Here is a 12,442-nt window from a genome sequence, read left to right on the forward strand (position 1 = left end):
GGCTGGTGGATTCTTAAAGACAGGGGACTTTCTTCTCAAGGAATTCTGTTCAGTTCATGTACTGTGCTTGACCTGGTCCTGGACCTTCTGGCATGTGTGTGAGATCTCAACAGGAGCTCTGCTAGAGAAACAAGATGCAGTTTACAGGAGCTTATGTACTGGCACACGTCTGAAATTATAAACAATTTTTTTTTTTTTTTTTTTGGTACCAGGAATTGAACACAAGGATGTTTAACCACTGAGCCACATCCTTAGCCCTTATTTTAAAATTTTGAGACAGGGTCTTGCTAAGTTGCTGAGTCTGGCTTTGAACTTGTGATCCTCCTGCCTTAGTCTCCTGAGCTGCTGGGATTACAGGTGTGGGCCACCCTATCTCTCTTGTAAACAGTCTTGAATGTATGTGAGTATAGGTCTTATGAAATTACTTTGAATAACTTCAGTTTTATTTATAAGGAAGGAATGAGGTTATATGTGTAAGCTTCATCTTATTTTCTGTCTTTAGTGTTTTTAAATGTTTATTTTTTAAAAATAAACTACTTATTCTGGTTGGATAAACTACGTATTATAGTACACCTTTCAAAAGATGGAAAGGTACATAACGTGGTATAAAGTTCTTTTTCTGTCCCACATGTCCATTTTCATCTCTGAAGGAGAATTTCTCGTGTATCTTTCTAGGTTTATATTATGTTCAGATGATGTATTCAAGGTGCAATGTTTTCATTCTTTATCAGTCTAAAGAGAGCTGCCTCATTCTTTTAAGTTTCCAAGAGGGACTTCACAAAGCACCTAATCTAAGTTATTCATTTTACTGAGTTCCAGAGATGGTAAGTGACTGGTTAGGATTTTGTTTTGGAGTGAATCGGCTTTTGCTAACGTATTCTTAGTTTTCTCTAAAAAATTAATTGGTAGTAATTGTACATATGTATGGGGTGCTATGTGATGTTTTAATACATGTATACATTGTGCAGTCTTGAGATCCGGGCCATATTTTCTGTCTCCTCAACTGTTTACCATTTCTTTGTGGTGAAAACATTCAAAATTCTTTCCTTTAGCACCTTTCTTTTTCTTTCTTTTCTTTTCTTCTTTTTTTTTTGTACTTGGGATTGAACCCAGGGGTACATAACCACTGAGCCACATCCCCAGCCATTTTTTATATCTTATTTAGAGACGGGGTCTTGCCGGGTTGCTTAGGACCTCACTAAGTTACTGAGGCTGGCTTTGAACTCATGATCCTCCTGCCTTAGCCTCCCAAGCTTCTGGGATTACAGGCGTGCACCATTGTGCCTAGCTTCCTTTAGCTCTTTTGAAATATACCACACATTATTGTTCTGTGTAGTCACTCTGTTGTACAGTGCTGGACTTCACAACCAGAACCTCATGTCTGTTAGGCAAGTGTTGTACCCCTCTTCTAGGGCCTTTTAAAATAATGTTTTACTCAGATTTGGGACCATCTTTATTTTTATGATTTCTATCATTCTTACACTTTAGATATTTAAATGTTTAGATGTTTAAATCTGGACATGCTACTTGATTGATAACAAGTGGGGAGTTGATTCTTTTTTTTCACATTTTTTATTGATGCATTGTAGTTGTACATACTGATGGGATTTATTATTTTATAGTAGTTCTTGAACACAGTATAACAATGTAATTTGGCCAGTATCACTTTCCAGCACTTCTGCCCACCACCTCCCATCCTTTGGTCCCTGTCTGCTACTGATCTCCCTTTAATTTTCATGAGATCACCTTTCGTTCCTTTTTCCTCTCTAGTTTCTGCATATGAGAGAAAACAAAGACCCTTGACCTTCCGAGTTTGGCTTATTTCACTTAACATCATGGTCTTTAGTACCAAACATTTTCCTGCAAATGACATGATTTCATTTTTCTTTATGGCTGAATAAAATTCTATTGTGTATATATATATACACACCACATTTTCTTTATCCATTCACCTGCTCCTGGACACCTAGTCTGGTTCCATAGTTTGGCTATTGTGAATTGTGCTGCTACAAACATGTATATATGTGTATCACTATAGTATGATAACTAATTCTTTAGGATAAATACCAAGAACTAGTATAGCTGAGTTATATGATATTTCCATGCCTAGTCTTTTGAGAAACATCCAGGCTGATTTCCGTAGTGGTTGTACTGATTTACAGTCCCATCAACAGTATAAAAATGTTCTTTTTTCTCCACATCCTCTCCAGCATTTATTATTTGTATTCTTGATGACTGCCATTCTCCCTGGTGTGAGATGAAAACTGTAGTTTTGATTTGCATTTGCTTGATTGCTAATAATGTTGAACATTTTTTCATACCTATTTGGCTATTGGTATTTCTTCTTTTGAGAAGTATCTGCTTAATTCATTTTCCCACTTATTAATTGGATTATTTGGGGCTTTTTTGGTGCGAAGTTTTTGAAGTTCTTTATATATTCTAGAGATTAATCCTGTCAGAAGAGTAGCTAGCGAAGAATTTCTCCCATTCTGTGGGTTCTGTCTTCACATTTCCTAGTTCTTTCCTTTGCTGTACAGGAGCTTTTAAATGTGATGCCATTTATTAACTCTTGGCAAATTATTTCCTAAGCTCTAGGGGTTCTGTTGAGAGAGTTGTTGCCTGTGCCTATATGCTGGAATATTGATCCTAAATTTTCTTCTAGGAGTTGCATAGTTTCTGGTCTAATTCTGAGGTCTTTGATTCATTTTGAGTTGACTTTTGTGCAGGGTGGATAAGGGGTTTCATTCTTCTACATATGGATACCCAGTTTTCCTAGCACCATTTGGTAAAAGACTGTTTTTCTCCAGTGTATGCTTTGGGAAGTTGATTCTTAGAGCCATTCTGAGCATTCTATATCTTTTATGATACCTTTATAATGCCCCCGACCCTACTGCTTTTTGGTACTGGGATTGAACCCAGAGGTTCTTAACCACCGAGCCACATCCCTAGCCCTTTTTATTTTTTATTTTGAGAAAGGATCTTGCTAAGTTGCTTAGGGCCTTGCTAAATTACTAAGGTTGGTCTCAAACTTGTGATCCTCCTGTCTCAGCCTCCCAGGTCTTGGGGGTTATAGGTGTACACCACTGTGCCTAGCTAGTAATGCCCATTATATTTGTTTGTTTGTTTGTTTGGTTTTTTTTTTCTTTCTTTCCCTTTTTTTTTTGGGGGGGGGGGCAGTGCTGGGGAATTGAACCAGGGCTTTCTGGTTGTGGGCACTCTACCAACTGAGCTATATCCCCAGATCCTCCATTTGATTTTTTTTTTTTTTAGGGTGATTCAATTTATTAAAATCAGTTAATACAACACTATAATAATAAATTTAAACCACAGCCAGCCCAATATATGCACAAACTGTGGTTGACTAACTCAAACAATTTCACAATTTAAAAAAAATTTTTTTCAACAAACTGTAAATATAAAGCAATTTCTTAAATGTGATAAAGACCATCTCATATCATACTATCTGGTGGAAAGCATACAGTTTGCAGCCTGTCATTAGGAAAACAACAAAAATGTTTGTTTATTTTTTAAAATTTATTTTTATTGTAAACAAATGGGATACGTGTTGTTTCTGTTTGTACATGGAGTAACAGCATACCATTTGCGTAATCATACATTTATACAGGGTAATGATGTTTGATTCATTCTGTTTTTTTTCCTTCCCCCCCACCCCTCCCACCCCTCTTTTCCCTCTATACAGTCCCTCCTTCCTCCATTCTTGCCCCCTCCCACCCCCCCATCATGTGTCATCATCCACTTATCAGCGAGATCATTCGTCCTTTGGTTTTTTGAGATTGGCTTATCTCACTTAGCATGATATTCTCCAATTTCATCCATTTGCCTGCAAATGCCGTAATTTTATTATTCTTTATAGCTGAGTAATATTCCATTGTATATATATACCACAGTTTCTTTATCCATTCATCAATTGAAGGACATCTAGGTTGGTTCCACAATCTGGCTATTGTGAATTGAGCAGCTATGAACATTGATGTGGCTGTATCTCTGTAGTATGCTGATTTTAAGTCCTTTGGGTATAGGCCAAGGAGTGGGATAGCTGGGTCAAATGGTGGTTCCATTCCAAGTTTTCTAAGGAATTTCCACACTGCTTTCCAGAGTGACTGCACTAATTTGCAACCTCACCAGCAATGTATGAGTGTACCTTTTTTCCCACATCCTCTCCAACACCTATTGTTGCTTGTATTCTTGATAATCACCATTCTAATTGGGGTGAGATGGAATCTTGGGGTAGTTTTGGTTTGCATTTCTCTTATTACTAAAGATGTTGAACATTTTTTCATATGTTTGTTGATTGCTTGTAGATCTTCTTCCTCCATTTGATTTTTTTGAGAGATTTTTTCCCCACTGAAGAGACATTTTAATATTGAGCTGTTAGCATACTGTTAAGACCACTGTTTGTTTGTTGCTTCACTTTGAACTCTTGTGTTTTTCTTGTTTCTCTTCTATATGTTTGTATGTGGGGTCTCTCTTCCCCTGCATTTTGAAGTTGACTGTCAGAGGGCTTCATTTCTTGAGTGTTTGACAAACTTTTTCCCCCATTCTGGACACAAAGGAGACTCATAATTTAATTCTGTTGACCTGGAACTACATAATATAATATTTGGCCAATGTAATAAAGTAAACAGCACCTTTTTTGCATAATCTTACTTTTATCTTACTTTTAATCTTACTTTTGAAATAATCTTATCCATTGATATTTGCCTGTTACTTGCCAGTATTTGACTATTATTACATATGATAGAAAGGATGCTAGGAAGGATTTTAGTATTTTTTTCTTTTTATGGGTAGGAGTATAACTTAGTGGTAGAGTGCTTGTTTTTAACTGTACAAGACTCCTGGGTTGATTCCCTGTATCACAAAAAATAAAATGAAAAAAAGTTTCTTCTCTCTCTACCCTAAAATATATATATTCACCTTAGTACAGTAGCTGTGCAGCATTTCTATGAGATAGAAATAGCTGTTTAATTTTGTTGTTGCAAAGCAAGGAGCTCAAGCATACTTTGTGTTTTTATATGTATGTCTATATATATATGTGTGTAATTTTATATTTTGTATCTAGACCCTTTGTAGCCAATTGCTTGAGGATGTGGTTTGATGTATTCAGTTGATACAAATGGAGAACCCTAGAAGTCTGAAGCAGAAAAACAAAACTGGTTTTAACAATTTGATTTCAAAATAGCCAGTTGAGTAAGCAGCTTCTTAAAAGTTATATGTGGTACAGACCTTTTAGGACCTGGGGGTTTCTGCTACCCCTCAAAAAGATGGAGTGGGCTATGGGAATATTCAGAGCTTTTAACTATCTTGGATGAAAACAAAAATGTCTGTTTTCATTTCTTTGTCTTTCATCGAAACGGATTTATGGATGACTTAGTGTAATTCCGTATCACTCTTGGTGTATTTTCATTTACCAGAGAGGAAAACATAAACTCTAGAAGACAACATTCCTTCTTGATTCCTCTTTCTTATACTAAATGTGTGCTAGTTTTAGAGATGCCTATTAATTTTAAATTATTGTTAGGAAAGATAGCCATTCTTCAAGTCTTCTTTTGATTGGATGAATTAAGTAAAGTAATGCCATTAGTTAAAAGGAGAGATCGGTAATTTTCTTGCTCTCTGTAGTAACCCATTCTCTGTTTCTTTCTCTCCCTTTATCTCTCTCTCTCTGACACACACACACACACCCTACCAAAAAAATATAACTTTCTTTTCCTATTAGAGATGAAGATGACATCAATGATGTGACTTCAATGGCAGGGGTCAACCTCAATGAAGAAAATGCCTGCATCTTAGCAACAAACTCCGAATTGGTTGGTACACTCATTCAATCATGTAAAGATGAACCCTTTCTTTTCATAGGAGCTCTACAAAAAAGGATTTTGGACATTGGTAAGTACAGTTATGATTATTGGTCCGATAGGAAAACCTGTTGAGGTAAAATATTTTAAAAGAGATCACCTGGAACTCTGAGGCTTAAACAAATCTTTAGAATTAATCAAGATTTTCTGGGTATTATCAAAAGAAGTATTTTATTTTATAAATTTTTAATATAATTAAATCTTTAACAGATAATAGAGTAGATCATAACTTTAGATAATAGAAGGTAAGATTTCATTCCAGTTTCTTGATGGGGAATAAATGTATATTTTTACATGAATATATAATGTGGTATACTGTTTTTTCTATCCTATTCCTTATCTGGCCTTTAGGCAATATGTGTACAAATACACTCTTATGTTATATTTGTATTTATAAGCTATAGGAACAACCACTGAAATCAAATTCCTTTTTCCTTGTCTTAACCCTGAAATTTTCTCTAGGTCCAGGAGTAGTGTCAGGTCCTTCACTGTGGGAAAGAATATGGGAGAGAACACACCAATGTAGATACTTACTTAGCTTTTGTTGTTCTTAAATCGTAAACTCATTACCATGTAAGACTGTAGTCTCCCCCACATGAATTGTTTAAAAGAAAGAAAGAAAGAAAAAAAAAAAGGACAAGTTGCAGAGAGCATTTTTGTGTTTGAGTTATGCTATTTTTTGTAACTTGACCCCAGGACTTGTCAAGGACCAGCTCTTCTTCTTCAGTCATATCACATTTTGGGGACAGGTGCTAAGGAGCTTTGAATGTACTTAAGTGAGAACCTTTATGTTTTATACTGAATGTTTAATACAGAGTTGATTATTTGTGATTGATTATGCGTCCATGGCATATATAAGGACTACAAAGTGTATTACTATTACACATTTTAAGTCTACTTTGCAATTAATAAATATTTGAACTGCTACATGCTCTACAAATGACCACTTTTTCATTTCTATTTTAATTTAAGGGTTTGTCTCTTTTATGATGAAAAACTAGAATTTGCAAGTAGTTGAAAGATAGGAATTAAGAAAATCTGACTGTGAAATGTTGTTTGCTGTTTGTGTTTTTCCTACCTCTCTTCCTTGGAACTGTTTCCTTCCTTCCTTCCTTGCTGGCATTTTCTTCTTTGCATGTGTACTTTGTACTACTGTATTGGAACCAGTTCCTTAATTTTGGAGCAACCTAAGCATTATGCCTTCTTTGATAATTAATTGGTATTTTAATTCCTTAATGGCAGATAATTATCTAAAGCATTGTAGAGTAGAAGTAGATACTTAGGTTTATCTATTCCTGTTCCCTTCCAAATTTTATTTCTAATTTGATTTAACCTTGATTGTATGATTAAAAAATTTAGCATTGAAAGAGCATTTTTGGTTACTTAGGATGGGGATCAGCAACTTTTTCCACAAAGGGCCATATGGTAAATATTTGCCACTTTATGGCCCATATGTTTTCTGTCACAGCTGCTCAGCTCTGCTGTCTTAAGGCAAAGCAACCATAGACAACATGTAAACAAATGGGCAAGACTATTCTTAGTCTGCTTGGGCTGCTGTAACAAAATATATCACACTGGATGACTTAAATGAAAAAAACATTTATTTCTCATAGTTGTGGAAGATGGAGGTGTGAGATCAGTGTGCTTACAGGGTCAGGGTCTTGATGAACATCCGCTTGGTTTTCTTAGTGCCATTCTCCTCCTGTGTTCTCATGTGGCAGAAAGAGAGGTAACTGTCAGATGGCTCATTATCCCATTCAATAGGGCTCTGCCTGTGACTTCATTATCCCGCCCCCCAACCACTCCTACCCCCTCTCCCCCCTGCCAAAGTCCACTCCAAATACCATCACATTGGGGATAGGGCTTCACCATGAATTGATTAGTTGTAGGGGGCACAAATATTCAATTCATTGCAATACTATTCCCATAGAACTTTTTAACTACAAAGAGAGACAGTATTTGACTTGTTGGCCATAGTTTGGCAGCCTCTGTTTTGAGAGAATAAGGGAAAGCTATTTTTATTTTTAGTTCTTAATGAAATGCAAACTTGTCATCTAATTTGATAGTAAACTGCAAAATAATAATTCTGAATTAGCTAAGGTTCAATAAAAAATAAAACCATTGCATGACTTATGTTAATGCATTTCTAGGAATGTTTTCCATTTATAATAGAATTCCTTCTTTGAAGAATATGTCAGAACCAAGGCTGTTCTTGGAAAAACTTAAATTATGCTGGCTGCCTGTAATCCCAGTAGCTTGGAAGGCTGAGTCAGGAGGATTGCAAGTTCAAGGCCAAATCAGCAACTTAGTGAGACCTTCAGCAACTGAGTGAGACTCTGTCTCTAAAAGTAATTAAAAATTAAAAAAAAAAAAAATGGCTAGGGATCTAGCTTAGTGGTAAAGGTGTCCTGGGTTCAATTCCCAGTAAACCACAACTATCCCCTCCCCCCTATTACAAATTTACCCAAATAAATTTTTTAAAGATGGTTTTTTCTATTTGGATAATGTTAGAAGATTAAATGCCAATGTCCTTTATTTCCGTAATTACCCAAATTAAATTGTACAGGCATAATAAAATCATGTAAGCATGCAAGCACTAACTAGTACTGCTTAATCAGCTATGTTGAATTTGTAACAGAATTGTACTTAAAAGTGGAAATTTCTACAGTATTTAACTTTGTAACTTTAAATAAATCACATTTTATTACCAGTTAATGAAAATACTTCAGAATATTTGTTCTTCTCTAAGCCCTGGAATTATTTTTAATATTTTAAGAATTGGAAATTCTAAATGTTAGATGAATTACCTTTATTTTATAAATACATATGAAATTATTTCAAAGGCCCCCCCACCCCAAACACTGAATATTTTTAAATGCTCATTTACTTTCATGTTAGCCTGAAATATGTCATTTTCCATTTACCCTATGTTTAATTGTAATTTTAGTCACTGGATTGTTAGAAATTTTATTGTCCGTTCCATAGAAGGCCCCACTATTTGTTTATGCAGAGATTTATGATAAAATAGATTTATCATGTTTTTTTCCCTGCATGAATCTGAAATTGGTGATGAATTCAGTTTTGCTACAGAATAATTAAATACATTTTAAAGGTGTGGTTTAGGAGAAATTGGAAAAAATTATGTCTTCCTTCTATTTGGTTTACTATAGACCACATTTTAAATTAAAGTTTGATATTTATTATGCAGTAATGTCAAGGAATTTAAGAATTGTTGGATTGGGCTGTGGCTGTGGCTCAGTCGCAGAATGCTTGCCTAGCACGCATGAGGCACTGGGTTCAACCCTTAGCACTGCATAAAAAAACAAACAAGTAAAGGCATGCTGTCCATCTACAGCTACAAAAAAATTTTTAAAAAGAATTGTTGAATTAATTAAGGCATATTTTTGCTATAGTTGTTTACCCTTTGAAAATGAGTATGTTTCATATAAATTAGTATGTGGAATCACAGTAATTTTTAAAACTTGCTATGCAGGTATATGTACATGTTAAGAATAATCATAGTAGTATTTTAAAAAGCTCATTTAAATTTTTCTACCTATTTGCCTGTATCTTTAGATTTAGATCTCTGTTGATAAAGATGGTTTCACTGTGCCTGAGAAATACAACTCTGTGTGTGTGTGTGTGTGTGTGTGTGTGTGTGTGTGTGTATGCGTGCGTGTTTTAAGTACTGGGAATTGAACTCAGGGGTGCACTTTACCACTGAACTATATCCCTGGCCCTTGTATTTTTTATTTTGAGACAGGGTCTCACTATGTTGCTGAGGCTGGCCTTGCACTTGCGTAGGGTGGTCTTAAACTTGGGATCCTCCTGCCTTAGCCTCAGCTTCCCAAGTCACTAGGATTATAGACATGTGCTGTTTAACCCAGCAAGAAATACTACGTAAATATTGATAAGTTGATATGTAAATGAGCTTCTACCTTGAGTATGTGGTCCATGTTGTTTTTCTGGAACTTTTTTCCTAGTTAGCAGAAGGAAGAGAAAAGGTTATTCAAAGAAGAGAGAAGTTATTCAAAAGGGTGGGTGAAATGATGAAGCTTTGAACATATTTCACCTTGTAACTTGATTACCAGGTCATTTTCACAAAACATGAGTTAGTGCAAAATATATGTATGATTGGTAGTGGACAGAAAGAGTGTAGGTACGTCTTGTAGACAGCGTGTTAACAGAGACTTAACATTCTGAATTTTCTTGAAAATAAATGCCATAAATTGTTAACAGTGTCCAAACAGGGCGAAATGTAATTTTCTATTTTTTTAATTACTAAAATTAACAGAATATGGCACTAATTTCTGCAGTTACCATTTTCCCTCCCTGAACACTAGACTTGATTTGTGTTCTTATTAACTTTGTCCTATAAATGACCTTGCAAGGAGAATGATTCTAGAGGCTAAGTGAAAACAATGTCTATATTTTTCTGAGGCTTCAGGCTAGGTTTTATTAATGTAATGTCTAAGATCTTTGAAGTTGTGACTTTACCAGGAAAATCATAATCTCCAACCTTTATTCATAATGGGTATGACTTCCAGGGGGAACAGAATACCTGCTGTGCTAATTATTTCAATTATCAGCCACTACTAAAACATGTAATGGATTTTCTCTGCTTCCACAGGTAAAAAGCATGACATTACGGAACTTAACTCTGATGCTGTGAACTTGATCTCCCATGCAACACAGGAGAGATTACGAGGCCTTCTAGAAAAACTGACGACAATTGCTCAGCATCGAATGACTACTTCCAAGGTAAAGGAAGTCGTTAAAGAAGTACAAATCTTGTCTCTTCTGTAGCATTATAGGGTAGTTTTGGAGCATGGATTCATATTCTAACTGTATTTTTAAAAGAATGGCTGAGCCATATATTTCATATTAGTAGAAATTCAAAGTATTCTTAATTGACTTTATATAGATATACTTACATAACAAAAACTGGAATTTGAAATGGTATCCAAAACTTCTGTGTTGGTATAGATTGTAATATGCATCTGTTCTCCCTGAGGCTTCTCTTCCTTGAGAGTTTGATTGGGAAGGAAGTATATTAGCATGAAATACTGGTTCTCTTCAGTGGTGTGGACTCCGCTACATTCCTATTCTTTTTAGTAAGTTACGTGATCGCATCAAGTGCTGTTACTGGTACCACTTATTTACTGTTCTTGGCTGCTTTTATAAAAACTATATGCAAGGATAGCCTGTCTTGTCCCTAGAGGTGTGAACTAAATGAATTGCTGTAACAGGATGAAAGCCCTTGATGTATTTGAAGTATAGTGTTGGAGACGGCAAATATATGGTTGATTAGGGATTTAAAAATAAAAGATAACCTGGGATTAAATTAAAAAATATGATAATTCTTTCCTTTTTTATCAAGAAATGTAATAGTTAGATTTTGGAAGACAGGTGGTACATATAAATTACAAGGTTTGAGTTTGCAAAATTGGTCATTGCCATGGTATTCTAAAAATATGTTGAAAGGAATTCAGAAAAAGTATCATCCACCACACCACCCACCTATAAATTCCCTGGAGAAATCATTCTATTTTCCTTCTTTTTGCTTCATTTAGAAGTTTAGAAATACATATAGTTGCTGAAGTTCTTGCTTGCATAAATCTTTATGAGAATTTATTGATAACAAAAATAGGGGATCAGTGGAGAAAAGCTGTGGAGAAACAAATAACTTGTGTGTGTGTGTGTATGTAATTCTAGGAATTTGTCCTTTTTTTTTTTTCCTGGTTATCTAATTTGTTAGCATGTAACTGTTCATAATATTCTCATAATACATAATATTCTCATCCTTTTTATTTCTATAAAGTTAGTGATAATATCCTACTTTCATTAAGATTCTAATTTGTATTCTCTTTTTGTCAGTCTAGCTAACAGTTTGTCAATTTGTTGATGTGCTTAAAGAACCAACTTTTGGTTTAATTAATTTTGTCTATTTTTCTGTTCTCAATTTCATTTATCTCCACTAAAGTCTTCATTATTATTCTACTAACTTGAGTTCAGTTTGCTCTTCTTTTTTTTTTTAATTCTATTAAGTATAGGTTTTGGTTGTTGCCTCAAGATCTCTTTCCTAATGTAGGCATTTACTGCTATAAACTTCCCTCTGTGCACTGCTTTCACTGCATTCTGTAAGTTTTGGTATGTATTTTTTTTATTTGTCTCTAAGTTTTTTCTTGAGTTTTTTTTTTTTTTTTACCCATTGGTTAATTGGTTAAGAGTATATGGTTTAATTTACATATTTGTGAATTTTCCAGTTTTCCTTCTGTCGTTGACTCATTCCACTGTGGTCAGAAAACATACATTGTGTAATTCAAACATTTATTGGCACTTACGTAAACTAATGTGCAATCTGCCTAAAGAATGTTCCATATGTACTGGGTTCTGTGTACTTGGGAAACTGAGGCAGGAGGACTGCAAGTTTGAGTGCATCCTTGGGAATTTAGCAAGACCCTGTCTCAAAATAAAATAAAATGGTCAGGGATATAGCTCAGTGGTATAGTGCTCCTTAGTTCAATCTCCAGTACTTCAAAACAAAACAAACAAACAAAAAATCC

At 34.9% G+C, this 12,442-nt stretch overlaps 1 protein-coding gene across 1 annotated transcript in view; it reads left to right on the top strand.

The window, feature by feature from the left end:
• The window catches only part of Taf4b (TATA-box binding protein associated factor 4b), a 146,965-nt gene that overhangs the window by 69,917 nt on the left and 64,606 nt on the right, over positions 1 to 12,442 (top strand). Inside the window, 2 exon segments of the mRNA XM_047525878.1 lie at positions 5,738 to 5,907; positions 10,507 to 10,637. Coding sequence (XP_047381834.1) covers positions 5,738 to 5,907; positions 10,507 to 10,637 — 301 coding nt within the window.

Source organism: Sciurus carolinensis, chromosome 15, assembly GCF_902686445.1.
Source record: "Sciurus carolinensis chromosome 15, mSciCar1.2, whole genome shotgun sequence".
Lineage (NCBI taxonomy): Eukaryota > Metazoa > Chordata > Mammalia > Rodentia > Sciuridae > Sciurus > Sciurus carolinensis.